Raw genomic sequence first — 23315 nt, forward strand, 5'->3', positions numbered from 1 at the left:
ATAATTTACAGTAGTGACTGAGAATAAACACAGTATACGTGTTGTAGAAATTAACCTAATGTCCAGTGCATTAGCAAGCAAAGATGATGAGAACCATTCAAACTGCTTTCCATGGGCTCGCTAATATATATTTCCTCTTTCCGTAATAGAGATACGTAATATCTGGCCATTTCTTTGGCTAGGACTTTATTCATTTTTATATTCCCTAACAAAATTATTCAAACGTAAAAGTGCTATGATAAGAAATAAAGCCATTGTTTTCACCCTTGATTCCTTCTCTCTGTGCAATTGTTATTTTTTTCTGAACTCGTCCATGATAACTTTTTATTTCTGCAAAGCTTCCACCCCCAAATGTTTATATTTTAATATTTGTTAGATGTATTCCAAACCTTCTTTCCAAGACCATCCTACAGCAATGCTCTGTTCTTTATATGTTAGATGGGGTCATTGCACGTTATCTTCAGTCCCAGATCCCTCTGGGCTGGAATCAACATCAAGAAGGGCCTCTTTGTTGGTGAAAGTTGAGCTGAGAGTTAGACTCTGTCGAGGCTTCACAGGCGCGAGTTCATTTAATTTGATGTTTTCATTTCTGACTAGAATAGTCTTGTCCATGTTCTCCTCACTGTGCCTCGAAACGACGGCATCAAATACATCTAGTTTCGGAGGCAGGGTTCCACTTTCAAATAGATATTTGGCTAGATAAGAAACACAAATGTTGGTCAGGAATGAGGTAACCATGGAGAGAGTCTTAAAGGGGAATCTCTGGTTGTATATACCACTCTTGTCCATGTAATAACCAGGGTAGAAGATTAGGGGCTGCAAGTATAGATATGGCTCTCCTCCAGTAATTCTCAGGAAAAGTCCAAAGATGTAACCTGCAACAGCCCCATAAGTGTTGGTTCCTTTGATGAAGAGTACACAGAGCAGCTGTGGGAAGATGATGATGTAGACTAGGTCAGAACTCAGGTACCAGAGCCCATACACAGTCTTTGTCAGCAAGGCCATGGCTGTCGCAGATGCTCCAAACACAAACACAGTGATCCTCATGACCCACACGATTTCTTTGTCTGATGCCTGGGAGGAATCAATGCAGAGTCAACTTTACAATGTGCTGGCTCTTTAAGAGACGAACAGGATAAATGTCTATGGTTTAACACTGATCTTATACAGTCCCCCATGTCCAAAGCTGGTGTAACCCATGGCAATTGGGTACAAGGGTTTCTTGTACCATATGAATGAAGTGACATCATGGAACCTTTCTCTGAATGTACCGGGGTAAGCTGAGAGGAGCTAGGATCAGATGTCACACATCAAATAAGGCAAGGTAAGATCTCACCCACACGAGGCACTAACAGTACAGACACCCTTAAGGCTTTTATCTGTAAGAGCCCTACCATTTGTAAAGGTAACTGCTTTTTTGGTGCCTTAAATCAGGTGTTTCTAGGGGGATTTCCTTGAAAAACAAACCTAATGGGCCATTTTTAAAAATTGCCTTTGTAGGTACACGTGTGTGTGTGTGCAAACGCACATGCTACTGTGCACGTGAGGAGGTCAGAGGGCAATCTGCAAGAGTCAGTTCTGACAATGCGGATTCCACGGATGGAACTTGGGTCACCAAGCTTGGTGGCACGTTCATTTTCTCTACTGAGCCATCTCGTTGGTTCCAGTGAACTTATTTTGCTAACTATGGCCTAGGAAATGGGTGAGAATCCAAATTTTACATGATAAAGGAAAAGCTCTTGAGAGGGAGGAGTTCATTGTCCTCTAAGGACCACTGAAGCAAACTGGCCTAGATCCATTTGGCTCTGTAAGGAAAATCAAATTGAAAGGCTACTATATGTCAAGGGTATCCTTTGGAAGTCAAAGACCACAGCAATTGTTAGAAGTGTGAAGTAGCTCACCTTGACTTATGGCTACCAGAACTTTCTCACATCCTAGCGAATTTAACCAGATTAAATGCTTCCTAAAACCCTTGAAGATGCATTTGCTTTTGACAAAAAGACAAGAAATTTAACCTAGTAATATGATAGTCTCTTTGGAAATAGTTACACTAATATATTCCCTTTCATGTGAAAATGAGCAATAATATGCATTGCTGTGATACACTACATTTAAGTATGTGTGTTTAGCCAATATAAAAGCTGGATTGCAATACAGACTCAATATGTATACACAGATTGATTATCCTTTATCCAAAATGCTTGAGAGCAGAAGTGTTTCATACCAAGAGGAGTTTATTTTTGTATTTTGGAATATTTGCATGTTCATAACAAGATACTTAGGAATGAAACTCAAGTTTAAAAACAGAAGCTAATTTACATTTCATATGTACCCTGTAGGTATGGCAGGAAGGCGATTTGTAAGACTGTGTTTAGTAATTTTGTGACTGGAACAAGGATTCCTAGTATGGGGCCTCTCACCTGTGACATACTGCTGGTTTTTTAAAACTTTCCAAACTTACCATAAGCATTTCTGCCTGCCTGCCATACTATATACAAAATCACACATAATATCCAAGAACACAGTGAATGCCGTGGCAATGATGAAAAAAGTAATGACAGATAAGACTAGTTAGAAGGCTGGACTTACATTTTGCCTGAAGGAAAGCTGGTAGATATTCCGAGCAAACATGGAACTTGCTGACAGAATGGAAGAGTCAGCTGAGGACATGACAGCGGCTGAAACAGCACCAAGCCCAAAGAAGGAAATGTACGCAGGGCAGAGGTACTGTAGTACGATCGGGAGGATCATGTCTCCTTCCTCCTTGGCCTTGGGATCTGGAAACCCATAGGCGGTCTGGTTCCAGTCTGTGGAGCAGAAACAACGGTCACCACTGAGAGTCCCTGTGTGGTCTTCTGAGGAGGGAAGTCCCTATGCTGGTCCTGTAAAATGGCTGACCTGCCTGGTTCCTGTGAGTGCTGATAGCGTTGAGGCTGAGTCACACCTGCTGGGCCCTTTGTGTGCAATAGTGCATAATCAGAATCTCAGACAACTAACTTTCCCTAAACCACACATTTCCTTCAGACCATTTGGAGTTGAGTGGAAGCCTAAAGTTCATTCTGTAAGGCCCAGAGACCTGTGCACACAAAGAGATCACAGCTGATTTTTTTTTTCATCACTCCCTCTTTTCCTGGAGATTGTGGAACAGCCTTGGAGCTGCCTTTTTGTCAGTTTTCTCCTCAGCAATTCCATCTTACATGGGGATTTCTTTAGGAGAAAGAGGGGGCACATTATGCTAAGGACAGCCCCTTTTCATTCATGGAGTTTGGAATTTTTGGAGGTCTTTGAACTTGGTCTAATAGATGACTTGAAACATAAGTTTATCTTTGAATATATAGCTCCCACTTTGTTATTTATTTGTGTGTATGAGTGTGTGTGTGTGTGTGTGTGTGTGTGTGTGTACATGTGTGTCCAAGCATCTGTAGCACTCAAGTGCTACAGCATACGAATATGGAAGTCAAAAGACAATTTGTGGATGTTAATTTGCTCTTTCCACTATGGGTTCCAAAGATGGAACTTGGGTTATCAAGTTCAGTGGCAAGTAATTTTTACCCTTGGGCCATCTCACTTTCCTTGTGTTATCTGTTTGGTCACAGCCTGTGTTGAAGGGGACAAGGGGCCTGGCTATATACATTAGTTAGCTTCTTTGATATTTGGTGGTCTCCTTGATGTAATGTCAGGGCCAAGAAGGAGTGGTTTCCTTGGAGGCTGCCACTCCCCCACTTTCCATTACAGTCACCACTATAAGCCATGCTTATATGCTGAGGGCTAAAGCTGCAACTGAGAAGTTAAGTCACTAGAGATCATAACCAGTAATATACACTCAATCCTAGAAAACAGTACGCCATATGCTGGTTTTGTTGCCCGGCTTACACGTGCATGCCAACACACACACACAGGAGGTGGTGGATTGATCTGTCCTTGTGTAACAAACCATATTTCCTTTTTACAGAAGCAGACACCTTTGCCAAATGCTTTAACATTCAGCTATTGTTTTATATTGTGTATGAACATGGAAGGGGAAGATTATGCTGCAAATCATGATTTAAAACTCTTGTTTTAAAAACTAAAATATAAATAAACCAAAATAACTCAATAAATGGCACTACTTTTATAAGAGACAACAGGGTAGATGATAAACCCTTTCTAATCTGTTTCAATTACCTGTACTTAGAGAATGCTCCTCAATATGGGTTAATATTATGTATTTTCATTCCACATGCTAAAAGCTGCCCCCCAATTACACTTAAAACAGCTGTAACTTAGTTCTGAAGTTCATAAAACGCTTCACTGACCACAGATCTCAGTTTCTGTTATTATTTTATGATCTTATGTTTATATCTCCCCTGGCTCTTTGAAACCCCAGTCCTTAAGGTGGTGTTATTGCTATTAGGCAGGGAGGTGAATAGGATGCAAAGGTAGAGCCCTCCTGACCATGGTCAGTGCCCTTACAGGTGGTTCTTGCTTCCTCTGTCTACCATGGAAGAAACAGAAGAGACAGGAATGATCAAGCTCAAGAAAATTAAAGGCAAGACTTCAGAAATGTTGCATAGAGGCCAACAGGGAAATAAACATTTTATATTGCTCTTTTTTGTTGCCATAGTATTTAGTCCATATTAACCAATATATTTACCGCTTAGTTTCTGCAGGGAAAATAAATATCCCTCTTGGTTAGCAAACAATTGAAAATAGAAAAGGTAAATTCTCAAGTTCACACTGGTCCATGGAGACCAGGAGGATTGTCTCCTAAGCCAGTGGGTTGCAATTTCTGCTTTTCTCTGGCTCACCAGGGAGGCTGTAGAAAGTCTTCAGTGTCCATTTCTGTCATTTATAGTTAAACTCACCATGGAGTAGCCAAAATGGAGTGGTATTTTTACGTCCCACTGCTTACCTCAGGTTATACTGTGAGCATCACAGTTGATCTCCTGTTTGACAGAACACAATTGCTAACATAACAAAGTTGTTTTTTTTCCCAAATGTTTCATCATTGACTAAGTAACAAAAGCCAGGTAGAGATCATGGAACTAGAATTCCCTTTGTTGAATGCTATAACAAAGGCATGGTAGGATCATGCAGAAAAAATTAATTTCAGTGTAGGGGTAAGTGGGCTATGAGGAAGAGAGACCAGCCTTTAGGGATTTGGGACATGACCTTGCAAATGAGACAAAGGTGCAAGCTTACCTGTGGAGGCTCCAATGGCTCCTATGCATATGGACGGTAGTGCCATCACCAGACACCCAAAAGCTGCCAGGAAGGACAGCACCTGAGCGTACGTGGCTGAGGACGAAGAGAGAACCCTCTGGAAGTAGGCTTGCCATGGGATTCCACCCAGCATCTGCAGGAGAGCCCAGCGACTCAGAGTAAGCCAAACGAAGGAGGAGGCAAATGAAAGGGTTCTTTTCTAGGAGCTTTGTAACACCACATCAATCAGATGCATTTAGAATGCTTTTGGTAGAGTGGTGAAGTATGGAACACACTCCACAGACCACAAATCCTAACTGCAGCAACTGTGTTTGCCGAGTCGTGAGGTTTTGACCCCTTCCACATTTGCCAGTTTAAATTCTGGTCTTCTGGGTAAAGAAATCGTATCACTATTGTGGTCTTGGTGAATTCACTGTACCATGAAAATGGAGTCAGCATGAATCTAGTTAGTGTCCTTTTTAATAAAACAAACAAAAGAGCAATAAAAAACTTAAGGGAGGTTGATTGCCTTTTCTACCAAGTAAGGATGAAGCAAGAACGTGCTATCTGTGAAAGACCAGCCCACACCAAACACAGTCTGCCAGTGCCTCAATCCTGGGCTTCATTGTCAGACATGAAAAACAAGTTCTGTTGGTTCTACGACATCTAAGTCATGCTAGCTTCTTGAAATACCCAGAGGATATCAGTCCTACCTGTAACTGTAGATTTTCATGTTATATATTTATGTATTTATGTATTTATGTATTTACTTTTGATTTTTTGAGACAAGGTTTCTCTGTGTAGCCCTGACTGTCCTGGAACTCACTCTGTAGACCAAGCTGACCTCGAACTCACAGAGATCCACCTGCCTCTGCCTCCTAAGTGCTAGAATTAAAGGCATGTGCCACTGCTGCCCAGATAATAGTGATTTATTTAAAAAAAGAAAACAAATATTGGATTCCCTGCATTATTTTCTTTTGAGACTACACTAGACAGTCTTTCCTATTCCTTAATTTATCTGCTTTGCTTCCTTAAAATTATCCAGAAGTCTTCAGTTTATATTGGGACAGAAACTCCAACCATCATAAAAAAAAAAGCCTTAGGGGAAGGTTGAAGTGGGGGAGGGGAGAGACAAGGAGGGGAGCAGAGAAAAATTTAGAGCTCAATAAAAATCAATAAAAATTTTTCTCCTTGAAGACACAGAATAAAAAACTATTGCCGACATTGAGCTGCAGTATAATTGTCTATAAGGCACCTGCAGGGAAACAAAACTAAGAAACAATTATTTGGGCTTGAGAGACAAGGAGATAAGTAGATGCCTATGTACCCATCAATAAAGTCTGCAGAGATGACATATAAGTTGGGCATATAGGAAGATGAGAGTCCCATGAAGAGATATGAATATGAAACACGTAAAAACACCATGATACTCAGGCACCATGGGACCACTGCATACATCACTATAATACCCAGACACTGTGGGAAAACTGCATATAAGGTATTAGTAGAGTTCAGGGTATAGAGTAATGGTCAGAGAGAAACTTGGGACATTATTGACTTTCCTTTGAAGTATTGATACTGCTCTTGCTGGCAGACAGGTAGAAAGTTAGTATTCAGTATGTAGTATCTGATGAGGGAATAGGTGAAGGAGCTTCCTATGACACCTTGTGCCTTTCCTTCAGAGATTTAACTCTAGCATGGCTGTCTTATTTCTCTTTACTTTGTCTTACTAAGCACAGTTCCTGATATACTAAATCCAAAGTAATTTTCTTTCCTGTAAATTTATACATATTCAGAAGTCAAAGCAGATAGTTAAAAATAAATTCCAAAATATATATTTTAATTTTTTTTTGTTTTGTTTTTTCGAGACAGGGTTTCTCTGTGGTTTTGGAGCCTGTCCTGGAACTAGCTCTTGTAGACCAGGCTGGTCTCGAACTCACAGAGATATATTTTAATTTTTAAAAATCTATATTCTTTTTAAATTTGTTTTTATGTATACAGTGTGCGGTCTGTATGTTCTGCCTGCACACCAGAAGAGGGCATCAGATCTCATTACGGATGGTCATGAGCTGCCATGTGGTTGTTGGAAACTGAACTCAGGACCTCTGGAAGGGCAGTCAATGCTCTTAACCTCTGAGTCATCTCTCCAGCCCAAATCTATAATCTTCCCAAAACAATTTTCTTTCTTTCTAAACCTATACATTAGTATGTCATTAGTATTCCATGTCCATGTTATATGAATTTATGTACTTTTAGAAACATTAGAACCATCCTGAACATCCATAGTGTATAAGTAAAGTAAAATCTACCTATGCTTTCTAAAAGACAAGTTTATATGCTGAAAACCTGACCCCAGTTAGATGGTATTTGGAACTAAATTGAGTTTTGGGGGGCATAATCAGATGATAAGAGTGAAGCTGTTCCAAAAGGGATTGGTGACCTTTGAATTATATACTTATTCTTTACAACATGGGAAGGCATAGTGAGAAGTTAGCAGCCTAGAACCTTAGAAGAATCCTTGACAGAACCTACCTATGTTGGCTGTCTGACTTCAGACTCTATTACTCGAGTACTGAAAAGTAAATTTCTATAAGTGGTACTTTGTTGTGGTAGCCCTTATTGCTGAATACAGAGTGCAATTTGGAAAATGAGTGTAGAAGAATAACAATAGGGAAAGAAGGTAAGAAGGCTTTAGGTCCAATGTAGAGCTAATTAGGGGTGGTGGGCTGACAAAGGCTTCCAGTGCCATTAGCAGAACTTAGGAATCATGTTAGCATAGAGATGTATGGAAAACAACCAGAAGGTCATAGACCATTTGTATTCCAATCCAAAGTTTACTTCTCTGGTCTCTCCTTCCACTCAACATATATTCGTTTTCTACTTGTCAAACAATTGAGATCATGAGTCTGACTAAAGAACTGGATATAATGTTTTATTTTATAGACGAGTCTCATGAGGAATTCAATGTTGTATGGGGGAAAGGACCATGAGATTGTGATGCTCTGCTTTAATTCCTAGCTCAGGCACATTTTGATAGACAACAAGTTGCTCGCTTCTGCTTTTCGTCATCTCCATGTAGTTATAAACACATTAGCAGGCAGATGTCATTTTACGTCTCACTCTTTATATTCAGATTCACAAAGTATTCCAGGAAAAAGAAAGGCAAGGGATTTCTTCTCAAGCCTTAGTAGAAAAGATTCTATTGGAAATATACTTTCCCCCACGTTTTCCTGCCTTTTACCAGGGAATTCTTTACCAGAAAAGACACACCCAACTTGAGTGTTGAAGAGTTGTTCATTTTCAGTAAAGTGCCATACACATAAACTCTAAACTATTATCAGTCATCTACAAAGGAAAAAATAACTGATTTTCTCTCCACTGTCTACAAGAAATTATCAGTTTCTCACCTTGAAATTCAATGCAATGTATTATTTTCATACATAATCTCTTTAGTTAGCAGATTCATAAAGTCTGGTAGAATTTACATGGTTCTTCCCTCTTCCTCGGCCTGCACTCTGCCATTGTTACCTCTATGTCCTTCTCTGACAGGGCTGTCATACCAGGGTTCTTTGTGTTTCAAGCTCCTTCTGTCTCTTGAGGACTTCTCCTTTGGAACCACTTCCTAGTGATGCTTCCCAACTTACCTCATGCACTGAGAGCCAAGGCATGTGGCTCCAGCCTTCCAAGACAGAAATCAATTCAGATAAGGCCATGCATCCGCAGGTGAAGCTTTGAATAGGCATGTAAAATCTTGAACATGTCTCTCATTTTATCAACAATTAGATCACATTTCTCAGATCACAGTGTCTCTTACCAACAACAGAAAATTGTCAAGCCAGGTGTAAACTTCAATCGGTTCGATGCTTCCCAGCCAGGGACTCTGGTATTTGGCATGCACAGCGGTGAATCCGATGTCGGTGACTGCAGGATGTGACAGGGCAAAGGGGACACTGATCCACTGGAACAAAGAGTGACAATGGAGCATTGGCTATGAGCTTAACTGTCCTGGACATGCACAAGTCATGTTCCTAGTTCATCTTTCTCAGTGCAGGCACAGCTTGAGAGTTGTTCTTTCTCAGACAGAGAAAGGCCTGAAATTATGTTTTCTATAGGATGCCATGGAACACGGATTTAGAAAGAAAATGAAAAAAACACATTGACTGCTCATGTGTTTGACTATATAGAATCGTATAAACCATAGAAGCAATCAGCTTATTTGTGAAAGAAAACATTCCATCTCACAGAACAAAAACGACCAACAAACATATTTCTGCATGCTTTGTTGCTGAACAGTAACATGTGGTAGGGCCTGTGGGTTATGAGCGTTTTCAGCTTATACTGATTTCACTCCACATAGCCTGCCCTAAGCTGGATAGTGTCTGTGTGCTTCTTCTTGTCTCATTTCCCCCTGACTTCCCCAGCTCTACCCTTCTTTGTCAGTGTACGGGCACACCCTTGAATCACCTCTTTCCTGATCATATTAATGAATGAATATCTTTGACCACTTCACAGAAAACAAAAGTATGTAGTAGTGTGAGTGTGTATTTGTGTGTGTTCAGATTTGCTGGGCAACAAGGTTTGCTGGTAGAGGAGCATCTTCTGAAAATAAGAGGCAAAGACTCAAGAAGAAAACCTTGAGCTTCAAGCTAAACAAATTTAAGTTTGTTTTGTAGGTAATTGGAAACTGGAGGACATTCTCTGAAGGTTGACAAATATTTCAGTTTAATATCATGGACACTAATGGTGAGTTTCAAAACACAGAAGCAAATGGGAGTGCCACAGGTAGGCTCTTATACCTCTGACAAAGGTCTTAAAGCTAGCAGTGACACTGGAAATTGAGAGGTGTTAATAAGACCGGGGAGGCTGAGTCAACAGCCCCTGGGTTAGAACACGAAACAGGAGCCAGAGCTAAAACTAAGCGAACCAAGTGTTCAGTTTCAGATCTCCAAGGATGGTTAAAAAACCCACAGAATTACATAGTCTGAGAAGGAATGGTTAAGGTATAAATTGATTATGTATGTATGTGTGTATGTGTGTATGTATGTATGAATAGGAATTAAAGTTGGGAAAATAAACTATATTTAGACAGCCAATTCTATAGTACTTTAAGAAACCCATAATTATGTAGTATTCCTTAGTGAATAATACACACACATGATCTAATTTAACTTAGGAATAAAAGACTAGTTAACATCCATAACTTATCCACTGAATTATACTTTATGGCCAAAAAATTTCCAATATATATCTCAACATAGGTTTGCCCTTCTCTTCCTATGCCAACACAATTGATTCATGAGTCTGTGTGTCTTAAGTTCTGGTATCATTCAAAGCAGTGACGCAGGATATACATCATTGGTAGATAGATTCATTCCCCTGGGGTTGGGCTTCTTGGGATAACAAACCCATCAATTATGAGAGCTTCCATCACCACCCTGACCTCACCTCTGACACTCCCTGAGAAGTGCCTGTGTGTTCTCAGCTTCCTTTGTGGATGGCTATCATGACGCTGAGTAAGAAGTAGAATTGTGGACATACATCCACTTAAAAAAAAAAAACAGGAATTCCTGAGAAAGTGAAATATTCTCAGTTTAATTTTAAAATGTGTGAATGACATCTTACAACACAAACAATGTCTAAAAGAAGGAGGGGGAATGCAGTTTTTGTGACTATATAGGAATTAATATTTACAGTGTAAGTCAGATGACAGTCAGTGGATTCCTCTGGGACATTTTTACTGATGATGCAAAGTCACATTAAAAAGTTATGGGAGTCATTTTTCATCTCCAAACATGGAAGGTAAAAGCTAAAATAGTCAGTGGAGATTTTTACTATAAGAAAAACAATTAAGAGAAAAGAAAAGAAAATCAAGGATCTTTTGATCCTGATTGGGAAAATAAATACACATGCTTTCTCTGCGGCTCTGCACAAGGACAGTGGGCATGATGCTTGCATCTAATGAGACTGTGCACATGGACCCATGTCAGCCCTTGACCCAGAATGGACACACATTTCTAGTTACATGCCTTTTATATGAATTAGGTCTTGTATAGTGTCATAAATGGAATTGTTGCTTTGCATTTTAAGACTTAAAGATATCAAGCTAAAAAAGCAGACAAAGATAACCTTAGTAAGCCCAGAAGTACTTTCACTGCCGTCCTAATACTAGTCATTCTTCACAGTGATAGGATTCCTACTTAATAAGACATGCGTGTGATCTAATTTACAGAGGAATACAAAAATAGTAAATCTTGCTAATACTGTATGTAAGTAAACCTTTCATTTTTAGATGCCTGCCATGGCGTCTATGGCCTGTCAGTCTCCCTGTAGTAAATAACAGAAGACAAGAAGAAGTATTTTGCCCATATTAGCAATGAATTAATTTTGCTCATGAGATGAAAGTGTTGCCACTGAATGCTAAAGAGGCTCACAAGTACGCCTGATCCAAACTAACAGGGGTGGAGAGCAGAACCCAGGGATTTGTAGGTGTTAGGGCATACCTTTGTCAAATGCTGACAAAAATAACCAGGGGTTTGATCTGACAAGTTCATAGAAAAAAAAATAGTATTTCAGATAGCATTAAATATACTGTATATTTTTCATGATAGAAAAATCATATATTCACTGATTTTTTTGAGTCATGTTAAATATTATATTTTAGAAGGAAATGAGGCAGGCAAGCAGAAAGGGAAGGAGAGAGGAAGGGAGGAAGAAAGAAGGAGATAAAATATGAGGGCAGGGTCACTTACCAGTCCGATAAAAATACAGAACAGTTGAACAACATCAGTATATGCCACAGAGTAGAGCCCGCCCACTAGGGTGTAAAGGATGGCAATGAGGGCAGAGACAATGACCGATGCATTCACATCCACATCAATGATCACGCTGATGGTGGCCCCTAGAAGAAAATGACCAGGCAGCTTAGTGGTCAGGGAACACCGGTGACTCTGCTTCTAAAGTGAAGTCACAGTAGGTATATCCCAGGGGCTTGTAAGGTGTACAGGATGACAGTAAGGGGAAAGAACTGCTGTGTTAATATTAGGCTTAATAAACTATGCATCTCCTTACATATAGCAGGATATACTTGAAGTTGGTGTTTTGCTAGACAGTCTATGCAAGACCTATCTGAAACACATGGCAACAGAACAACTAGAGATATAGATAAGCATAACTCCATTCTCAGAACTTGTAATGCTTTGACTATATAAAATTCTGACAATTAAACATGCATAGTAGCCTTTCTTACATCCACAAAAAGTCTTTCTGAGAGGCATGAGCACTCATTTCCATAATTTGCGATGAATATTTATTTCCATTTTGCTGTCTGCTAGCCCAGAATAATGCACAAACCTTACAAGATACCAAAGAACTGAGTCAAACTTACAGGGGAAAATAATAAAATTGGTAAATGTAATTATCACTTTCTTTTTTTTTTCAAAGTCTCCATAGATCTCATTAAATTGTAAGAATGTGGCTTCTACCCATAACATACTGAAGAATCTTGGCTTTGAGAAATCATAGTTTAGAGACTGGAGAAATGGATCAGTGGTTAAAAGCACGTATTTTTCTCACAGAGGACCCTGATTCAGTTCACCCAAATGGTGGCTCACAACCATCCACATCTCCAGGTCCACGAGATCTGACAATCTCTTCTGATCTCCATCAGCACCAGGCACACAGTGCATATACATCCATGTAGGCAAAATATCCAAACACACAAAATAAACAAATCTAAAAGAAAAAAGAGGAAGTGATCATTTGAGTTTTGAGTAGCTTTCATCTTCAATATTTGTTTTTGTTTTCTTGCCTTACGGCATTGCTTTTGTTGCCTGTCTTCCCACTGAGAATTTTGTGAATGGGCAATTTGGAACACTGCTCCCTCTTCCTACTCCTCAATAGGCATGCTCATAGTGTATACCACCTACCAGGGAGAAACATCCATTATTTAAAGGGCAACTCAGGCTGTTCTAAAACAAAACTACAATACGTTTTTAGCTTTGAGTACATTACGATTTCCTTGAATAAAAAGAGCAATATAATAAAGAGCTATGGTCCAAACATTCAAGAGGTCAATTATTTATCAGGGTTTTAAATAAATGATAGAATTAATGTATGCAGAGGGTATTTTTTCTTTTTCAAAAGTTTGTTTTTTCATGTTGGAATTTTAGTTACAAATCTCTGTCATCCTTTTCATGGTGTTTTCTGCTTTCATAAAATTTACAGTTTAATTATAGGCAAAGTTCACAGCAATAGTCTTTGGAAATACTATTCTGGTTGAAACTCAGGACTTTGGAGAGGTCATCTGCCTTTCTGTCACAATATACTTGGGTTGAATTTTTTCTGAAAATACTTTCCATTATGATTATGTCGATTGTAGTGAGGAAAAGCTGCATCTCCTGACCTGCTGGTGTAAAGTTATAAAACAAGTCATTGAATTTAGCTACTATAAATATAAGCTCACATTTAATTCATGCAGCCTAAGGTGTCATCAACAGTTTGATTTGTTCCAAACTGAAAATAATAATCAGACATAGCCTGGCAACAACAGGCTGGCATTAACTGGTATTGACTGGTATTGGCTGATATCACGGTTCAGTAAGATTCAACAACTTCATGTCAAGTGTGAGGACACAGTAAGCAAGGAAAAAGATGTAGTAGAAGCCACAGGTCCCATAGGACTTTGGGGATGTCAGTGTTAGCCATTCACTGACTGCTGGACTGCACCATGAGACAGCATGTTTTATTTAATACAGTGCACAAAACATGAGAAGGATAAATGCTCGAGTCATGTCTGCAAGAGGTTATTCCAGAAAAAAAAGTGAGAATGGACCAGACAAAGAAGAGATGGTGTGGATGAAATCTATAAATACAACTGTCTTCCAGGGGCTCTGTGAAGCTGCTCCCACCTGGAACGTACACGGAGAACAATCTCTTCTGTAGTTGTATTACCTTAAATAAATGTCTGTTGTAATTACAGAGAAAAGAGTCTCCTATGTTTTTATTCCCCATGCTCATTCGTACTAGTGGACAATGAACACAAATAGAGTTTATACTTGATCTTAAGTGTCCCAAGATTATTTCTTACAAGCACTACTTTTGAAATATATCCAGCAATTATAATCAAAGAATAAAGACAATAACTTTATAATAGGCATGAGCTTCTAAAGCATAGTTTTCTTCCAAGAGCAACAATGTGTGTGTAGATATTTGTTGCTTGTATTGTATGTGTGCACGTGTTACTTTGCATGTGTGTTTATACTGAGAGACTGTTCACACTTTTTCTATATACAAGAAAGATATATGTGGACATAGGCAAATATTAGCAGAAGTAATTCTATTGCAGTACAGAGTTTATCTACTGTATTTTGTATTTGTAAAATGCCATAGAAACTTCAGCTCATTAGTTCTATTTGCCTTTCAGAACTATTTTTTGGGAGGTTTATTCAGTCAGAGTGAGCATTTTGTATTTTGTTGTCTAGCCCACTCCTTTCTGCCATACCTCGGCAGGTAGTCTGTTCTTAAACCCGAAATTCCCAATGCCAAAACATGTGGCAAACAAACTCCCCTTGTTTCTCCACTAGTAAGACTGAGTTTGGGGGAGACTGTTCTTTTTTAACATTGTGTCATTAGGTTCTAAGTTGAAGACCTGCTGTCTAGCACAGGGGTGTGGCATTTTCCACTGAGTGACTGGTGTCTTTTATGAACTTGCAAATTGTCTTCCTTTCCTCACTTCTTTCCTTCCATAGTTAGCAACCAAAACCATGACCTTAGATTATAGAGGAATTTATGAGGCTAAGGAGACAAAGTTGGTGTGAACTGATCTCAGATGGTACAGAGGCTACCTAAGATAATATTGGAACCAGGGGACAAGCTGGTCTGGCATATATAAAATGGGAGGAAACTCCTTTTGTTCTAACCACCTAGCACCTGGCTGTGGACTTTAGCCTTGCTCTTTCATTTGGAGAAGAGGTAGGGAATGCTGTGTAGGAGGGGGCCTGGATGTGGCCTGCTGACCCCATTGAAGAGGGCTGTAGGAGGCCAGCTCTGCAGCTGTTCCCCAGCTCCACATGCAGTGGGCTGGGACAGGCCTGCCTTTGATCTAAAGGAAGCACACTGAGACTGGAGATCTTCCACAGTCCCACTGAAAACACTGGAGATGAGTCCAAAGACACCCTGGCAACCAGATTTGTAAAGTACCAGAAGCAAGATGGTAAAGTCACAGTTCTGGAGGAGACATGACACAGGGGCATGAGGAGAGGAGAAAAGCAAAGATTCTGTCATGACTACAGATTCTGTGGAAGTTTTGGCTTTTAGAAGAAAAGAGGATGACGGAGCTTGAATTTACAAGGAGTTAGCTACCAGAGAAGGGCAGACCTGCAAGCAGGGAGAGCCCTGCACGGATTCCAGTGAGGAAAGTCTGGCTGAGGAAAGCAAGAGGGAGAGGTACAGAGGTAAGGAGGATGATCAAGACTCAGGAGGACTGGACAGTGAAGAGAGGTCCGAGAGCTGATGAGACTGACAGAATGAAGGTGGCCGGATGCAAAGGATGCGGCACATAGCTTCTCCAGGCTCTGCATCTCCAGTTGCCTCAGCAGCCTTACTGAGGCTTTTCATGTTTCAGCAACTGGTCATGGCTGTTTTTACCTCAAAATCTGCACCTCAAGAGTAGATATGGGTGAAGAGAAGCTGGGGATTGAACACTTTCCATGACTTAACCAAAACCCACCTAAACTTGAGAGAGAATCCTTGCTGTGTACCGTCATCCTCAGTGTTACCTAACTAGCCATAGCCTCACGCTTTCACAAAACCTTATATTGGCATGTCAAGTTAGATGGTTTTGCCGAAAGCCTGCCTGTTCTGCCCACAGGCTGCAAGATCCCATTTCTCTGCAAATGTTATTTACGGTTGGAACTCATACGTTGTTTTATATTAGCTTTTAATAGGGCATATCTTACATAACAAGATTACTGCTTTGAAAAATCTTTATAAAATTTAGGTTTGCCTGTGTTTGTCAATCTTAGCATAGCAATCGTCAGAAGAGAAAACGGGAAGAGATAATTTCACAGAAGTGAAAACAGTTACTGGGGATGAATAAAGGCAAAAATAATTTGTTTAGATTTATTTCCCTTAATTGTCCTCCTGGACAATTTTTTTAAAAAAATTCTCATCCAAATTGTATCATTTAGTTGTGCTTAATTAACTTCATTAAGTTATGCTCAATTCAAGAAAGTCAGGACCATGAGGGGTTGGTTCACTCACTAAGACAGTGTGCCTGATCTAATGGGAGCTCACCAAATCCAGCTAGACTGTGACTGAAGGAGCATGGGACCAAACTGGACCCTCTGAATATGGCTGACAATTGGGGCAGACTGAGAAACTAATGATAATGGCACTGGGATTTGTCTCTACTGCACTGCATGTACTGTTTTTTTTGGATCTTATTCTATTTGGATGCATACCTTCCTAAGCTTGGATGGAAGGGGGAGGGCCTTGAACTTCCCACAGGGCAGGACACCTTGCCCTCTCTCAGGGAGGGGGAGGGTGTGTGAAGGAGAGGGAGGAAAGTGGGAGGAGGGGAGGAAGTGGAAATTTTGATTGGTATTATTTATAAAGTAATAAAAAACGTTGTGCTCAATTGTGTTTTAAATCATAAATATCTTACAAGAGCAACTCATGAACTTTGTAACTCATGGTCACACTGTAATGTTGTGATTCAGGTTCAAAATAAATGAAGCTGAGTCCAGGTTTCACCTCTACAGCCATACCTTTCTAAGCATAGAGATTTGATAGGAATAAATATGGATCTCGACACGGTTTTAAAGTTTTTTTTTTTTAAAGAGTCCAAACCCTAAGTTCAGGAGTTGGAGACTCAGTAGAACCATCGTCTTTAGTCCTTACCTAATGCAGAGAAAATTGCTGCAGCCCAGAACATCTCTCCCATCAGTGCAGGAATGAACAGCAGCCCGCCCATACGCTTTCCATAGATCTGCTGAAATGGGTCTAGCATGGTCACATATCCCTTGGAACGCATAGGTTTTGCAAAGAACAGACCACCTAGAACAAAGCAAACAAGTGCTTGTGAGAACAGAGTCGTGATAGATACCTCTTTACTATGTATCTTTCTCCCCCTAAGAAAATGAATTTTTAAGATATTTATATGTACTAAGAATCCCAATTTACATGTCCTATGAAGATGGTACTAAGAAATATTTAGCAACCGAATGTAAATTCTGTAGTACATCTAACAGTGCTATGTCCAGTGAGTAAACAGGGCATGTGAAATGGAAGACATGGACCAGGTCGGTGTGCATTAGAAGACTTCAATGCATTTCTGTCACCCAATCCAACATTTAGACACTTTGAGTAAGCAAAACTCCAATAAAAGCAGTTTTTGTGTATAGCAAAATGAGGAACTCTCATATAATATTGAAACGTTTTAATAGTTTCACTTACCCAAAGGAACAAAGGGACAATGGAGCTGATTAGGTTTTAATGATATAGCCATACTACTTTTTGAAGGAAATAAATCACAGTTGTTTAAGAATTCACTGTTCTAGTGGCCACAGGTTCAAAGAGGTTTTTTAACACAGTGCATAACCAGGAGATTAATAATCTAAGCAGTGGTGTTCTGCTACATAACAATTTCTGGTAATTGCTACTTAGAAATTTTCCCCACAATAGTTGCTCATGCCATTTGACTTATTATTTATACTTCATTCTGAGAACTGTGTGAGTCACTGGGATCTCAACACCCACTTACCTAGGATCAGACTCAGAGAATACCCTATGGGTGCCTGAGCCCATGCAAGACCACAGCCTGGGCCATAAACTGCTTCAGCTGTCCCGTTGATGTAACCTCCTCCAACCCAGGTGGCTGAAATAGAACCAACAGTTGGGTTACACACTCTCTTCACCTGCTGTGCCCTGGGTCGAACCACTCAACACAGTGGCCACGGGATTCAGGTGACCGTATAAGCTCTGCAATGCAGTATTCTGACAGGTAGCTCTTTTTTTCAGATATATAAAAGTTCTGTAGCACAATTACTAGAAGAGAGGAGTTAAATAACCAAAGAAAGCTGGCTTGGGCTAAGGAAACTCGAGCCAGTTTTCCTCATAACAAATTTGATTCTTTATTTTTTTTCAAACTAATATTTTTTTAATTCTTTGAGAATTTAATATGATGAATTTTTATCATATTCAGCCATAATACTGTCCCCTAATATTTCCCAGACCCATACTTTATTCTTACTGGAAAAATCAAAGTCAACAGGACTCTAAAATTTTGTAGTTTATGTACTTCTACGAGTATAAGAGAAAGATTCAAAGTGATCCCTGTGCACAATGTATGTGGAATGATGAAGATCTCAGGCTCTTAATACTCTTATCAGACAGGAGACTGACCATCCCATAAAGAATGCAATTTAGAAGAATATATCTCTATGTATAGAAATCCTGTCCATACCACTAAGATGTGATTGTTTTCTTGCCAGAATTCATCCCCCTTTAAGTACAACAGGCAAAAAAGAGTGTATTGGGACTAAGGCTGTGTGTGTGTGTGTGTGTGTGTGTGTGTGTGTGTGTGTGTGTAAAACAGGAATTAAAGAAAAAAGAGGCCTTGAATTTCAAAGAGAGCCTGGAGGGGGACATGGGAATGTTTACAGTGAGGAAAGTGAAGGGAAAAATGATGTAATTGTACGATTTCATCACAATCTCAAAAATAAAAGAAAAAATCAACATAAGAAGACTTTCCTGATTAAGAAATTTTAGGCACATTTAATGGGAAATTTAGGTGCTGAATCCTGAAGTGGGCAGGAAATGTGGAGTAGCCACTCCCATCTTCACACAAGCTTTTACACCTGGTGTGCAGACATTAAACACTACCGTTCATTGATTTTCTCATGCTAAATCCCATTGAAAATTTAAAGTTTTTCTTCTCTACCCAGCACCCTGAGTACTTAATGAGGATCGGACGAAATCTATGCTTAACTGCTTCAAAACCTGTGACTTCATCCTTGAGCTAAGATGGCTGAAACCAATAACATGCCAGCAATATCTGGCGCAGAATGAAAATGGCTCCCTGGTCTTACAGCACACATTGCTTTTGACTGCATGGCTTTGCAGTTCCTCGTCCAAAAATCAAATCTGTGCCTGGGTGGTTGCATTTATTATGATACAGAACTGAAAACTTTGTCATTTACTATGATTAAAAGCAGCCTTTCTATTTGTTACTGATTTAGTCTTTTCTGGGCCACAATTCATTCCCCACATTTACATATGTTTGTATCAAATAATGAGCAAGAACACGAATTCTTTTAAAGTATATGTTTTAAAAGAATCTACATTTCATTCTCTATTTTTTATGAAATGCATGGAAGCAGTCTGAATCTAGTGAGGCTTAAATAATATGGTTCAGATTTTAAATGAATGATCATATAGACAAGGGTCTTCTGAGCTTGGAGAAAAGACTGTTACCACGTCAGCTAGACTATGATAATACTTTATAAGAAACAGTCTCATTTGACTATTTTTTATATACTTTAATGGTGTACTATGTTTTAAAAAATCTGCATGTGATGAAAGAATGTATTCAACAACAATGCATGACTATATGAAATAGATTATTATAGAGTAGCAGAATATTATAATAATCAGCAAAGAATAAAATGATTGGACATTTAGCAGCTCATTTTTTCTTGTGACTTTTGGGAAACAATATGTTCTTTAAAGAGACGTAGTGTATCAGTGAGAGAGCTGCACACAGCACAGCATGGAGGATCCTGAGTGTGGTCAACTAGACTTGGCCCTGATCTTTGCTAACTAATCTAGTTTGCAGAGTCCCTTGATTCTGCAACCTTTTCACAGTGCCTGCTGGAAAGAGCACATGAATCCATCTAAACTATATAAGTGAAAGTCTGAATTCACAATGGAAATACTTGGCAAATAAGAATCTACAGTCCATACAGAATACTGTAGATTTCAGACAACCAACATGAAGGCTTTCAGAACACAGAGACCATCTTCACAGCACAGATAGGTTCCTAGCTGACACACAGTATGAATTGTTTGTCAATAGCACTTCTGTACAGAAATGGGTATTTCATTTGGATACAGTTTTTAGTAAGATATTTTTCTAATGAGGTGTCAAGAGTTCCAGCTAGAGTAGATTATATTGCAGGTGTTAAATATTCACTAAACAAGGCCCAGATATAAATGTTGCCAATCATTTACGAGTTTATATTGTTTTCACAATTATGTTTAGTGACCATGACAAATATGAAGAAATGACTCTGAGATCAAAGGAAGAAAGATCAAGGGCCTCTCCTAACACAAAGAAAATTGCAAAGGAAGAGAAATGCAGATGCTGGCCAGGGGATTCCTTTGAGGACACACCCTGATTTTTTCCTTTTTATAGTAAGGATCCTGGAAACCTTTCTTTTCGCATTGTAAATAGTTTCCTTTCAGGAAAATGGTTATTACACGAGAAGGTAGGCTTCTAACAGACACTAGTTAGACTAGAATTGTAGTGTCTACAAAATGGCTTGTTAGAGCTAAACTATCACAACTAGTTAATGTTCATTTATCATTTAAGAGAACTCAATCACAACCCCATGCTTGTATTAGTGGGTACGCGGAGACACCATGGTATTAAATCACAGATTCACAACTTGAAAGACCATGGCTTCGCTTTCCTGTACCCCTTTGTTTTCACCGCTGCCATCCACCAACCAAGCAAGAAAGACTGCATTTGCTTCACTAACACTTTATCCAGTGATTTATTGTAAATTTATCTTTATCAAGTATTATTGAGATTAAACTTTTTTCTTTCAAATTAAGTATGAAATGACTTGGGCTAAAAGAACTCCAAAGGACAAGCAGCACTGTCTGTCTTTTCCCTCAGAGCACAAGCCAGCATGAGAAGGAAGCACGGCAGCACCTACCTGTCATGGTAAAGCCACCGACCAACAAACCAATATCTCGACCCCCGACTATGATGGCTTCGCTCCGCTCTTCTGCGTTGCCGCTGTTCTTGGTTTTCCATGCAGCCCATATTCCAACCAGAAATATAATGAGGTAGAACAGGATGATAGCTACCAGTCCTTCTACATGAAAAGCCATTTTTTATTTAAGGCAAGGAGCAGATTCTTCCACAGTGGGCTACTTCATCAAGCCTTCTGCAGAAAATACAGCAATGCATTATTAAGCAGCCAAGCACTGTGCCTACCCAGGCTGCCAAGAATAAGCAGCTGGCTCCAGCCATCCCTTAAAAAAAAAAAAAAAAAAGCTTGTATTGAAATTCCCATGAGACTAGTCTTAGCCAACAAGTGTCCAGTAGTCTGATCTGCTTCTACTTATCAAGTTAATGTTTGGAATTTTGAAGAAGCAGGAAAAAAGGGTGAACACAAATCAATTATAATATTTTTATTTTCATAAATTCTTTCAACTTAAAATCAAGTCTCATTTGTATTTTATCTCTGGTCTTCTGTCAACAGATTGCTTGCAATGATTATGCCTGTATTTGTCCTTTGAAACGAAATAGATATTTTATAACTGTTTATTAATTTAAGTGTGTCCTAAAGAAATACTCCAAGAACATTCACTTTGTGACTTTGTGTGTGTGTGTGTGTGTGTGTGTTCATTATTCATCCTCTACTTATCTTTTCAGAGGACTTCAGGAAGCAGGTCCAAAAGTGACCCAACATGCTGGTGTGTGTGTTGAGGGAGGACTAGAAAAATCCATTTAAAATGCATCGTTTGTGTTTTAATTTACTATAATAACTAAGTATGCTTTCGTTGTTTAAATGATGACCCTCTACCATCTCAATCTTCCTTTGTCCTTAGTTTATAGCATGCCCCCACCTGTCCTCCCGCCGCCCCTTCCTGGTCTCTATGAGAAAAGGATTTTAAATAAAGTAATGAATAAATCACAGTCACGAAAACGAAGAGCGAAACGGAGAGGACCGCTGTCAAGTTCTGAATTAAAGCTTCATCTTAAGAAATTTTTGTTCTTTCATTCCGCGCACTACCTCGGTTATTTCCTACGCCCAGTTCACAAGCTTAAGTTTCTGATGGGAGTCTGCACTTTACAAGTGGGTGGTGAGGCGCTGGGTGCAAGCACTCACCTCCGGGATGCCAGCGAGCTCCGGAGCGCCTGGGATTCGGTGGGCTCCGCCTTTGTGATCGCTAAGTCACCAAACTCCCCCTCCACCGGAGCTCCCTGGTGCTCAGCTCCCCGGGACCCCGCGCCCGCCCAGGGTTTCCAGAACCAAGTATCTGCAGCCGCTAGCACCCGGAGAGCCACAAGTGCCTTTCAGCTGAGCGGAGGCTGCCTCTCCACCAGAGTTCCTTTCTCCTCTCAGTCCCCGAGGGCGCGGCCGCAGCTAGCTCTCCCGGCTCTTACCTGGGCGTCACCCTGGAGCTGTTCTGGGGTCCGGGCGTCCCCTGATCTCTCGAGCAGCGAGGGAGGGAGGAGCGGGGTGAGTGGGAGGGGGATAGGTGGGGAGCTCGATGAGGGCTGCGAGGGTCAAGGTGATCAATCTGGGTATTGGGAAAAGTATCTTTATAAGGGAGGCGGACGGGGGCAATCGTCAGAGCTCTGGAGACGGACGTCAGAGCAAAGTGGTGCTGGGCGGGAGCTGCGCACTGTGCCCTTAGCGTGGCGCCGGTGCAAGGGAGAAGCCTGGCTCACAGCCAGCACTTGCCCAACTCCCTGTTCCTATCCCAAGTCAAGTCATGGGCTCCCCTAGAATGGAGGGTTCCAGACCCTAAAGTCATTCCCAAGTCTAACTACCCCCTCTTCTTATCTCCCTGAGGTGCCAAAGATAGGGATGGACTCAGAGGATTTTACCTGGAGATAGAGGAGGCTTCCCAGACTGGCTTTAGGGTGTCTCCATGAAAGCTCTGATCTGGGCAGTGTACCCCTGTCACTAGTGGGCCTCAGTGGAGTGATTTCAAGCCCTTGTTGATGGGCTTCATGTAGAAGACATTTTCAGAAGGTTTAGACCAGTCAGCTCTTTCCTTTTTGGTTTATAGTCATACTCCCTTTACTTAAAAATGGGGTTACAATGGAAGTCTCTTATAATTGCAAAGTTGTTAAAAAACAAAGTTGGTGTGTAGACACTGGAAACATGGTTCCT

General features: G+C 40.2%; 1 protein-coding gene across 1 annotated transcript; it reads right to left on the reverse strand.

Moving 5' to 3' along the window:
* Positions 1-209: 209 nt before the first annotated feature.
* On the reverse strand, positions 210-22400 carry Slc5a7 (solute carrier family 5 member 7). The gene is made up of 9 exons (XM_041656422.1): positions 22302-22400; positions 21120-21353; positions 17942-18055; positions 17080-17235; positions 11931-12079; positions 8996-9139; positions 5182-5335; positions 2590-2807; positions 210-1074 (listed from the first exon to the last, which is right to left on the reverse strand). The coding sequence occupies exons 2-9, from the start codon at positions 21295-21297 to the stop codon at positions 445-447; spliced, it is 1743 nt and encodes a 580-aa protein (XP_041512356.1). The 5' UTR covers positions 21298-21353; positions 22302-22400; the 3' UTR covers positions 210-444.
* Positions 22401-23315: the final 915 nt, after the last annotated feature.

This window comes from Microtus oregoni, unplaced genomic scaffold (assembly GCF_018167655.1).
Source record: "Microtus oregoni isolate MIOR12 unplaced genomic scaffold, Mior012 000007F_ref0000211, whole genome shotgun sequence".
Taxonomy (NCBI): domain Eukaryota; kingdom Metazoa; phylum Chordata; class Mammalia; order Rodentia; family Cricetidae; genus Microtus; species Microtus oregoni.

What these genes read in the sequence shown, in the direction of transcription:
- Slc5a7 (XM_041656422.1), bottom strand. Translation starts at nt 21,297, where the DNA reads ATGGCTTTTCATGTAGAAGGACTGGTAGCTATCATCCTGTTCTACCTC. An exon ending in TCTGTATTTTTATCGGACTG is followed by an intron (nt 9,140 to 11,930) that starts GTAAGTGACCCT and finishes TCTTTGTTCCAG; the next exon opens with TGGATCAGTGTCCCCTTTGC. An exon ending in AGCCATTGGAGCCTCCACAG is followed by an intron (nt 2,808 to 5,181) that starts GTAAGCTTGCAC and finishes TCTGCTCCACAG; the next exon opens with ACTGGAACCAGACCGCCTAT.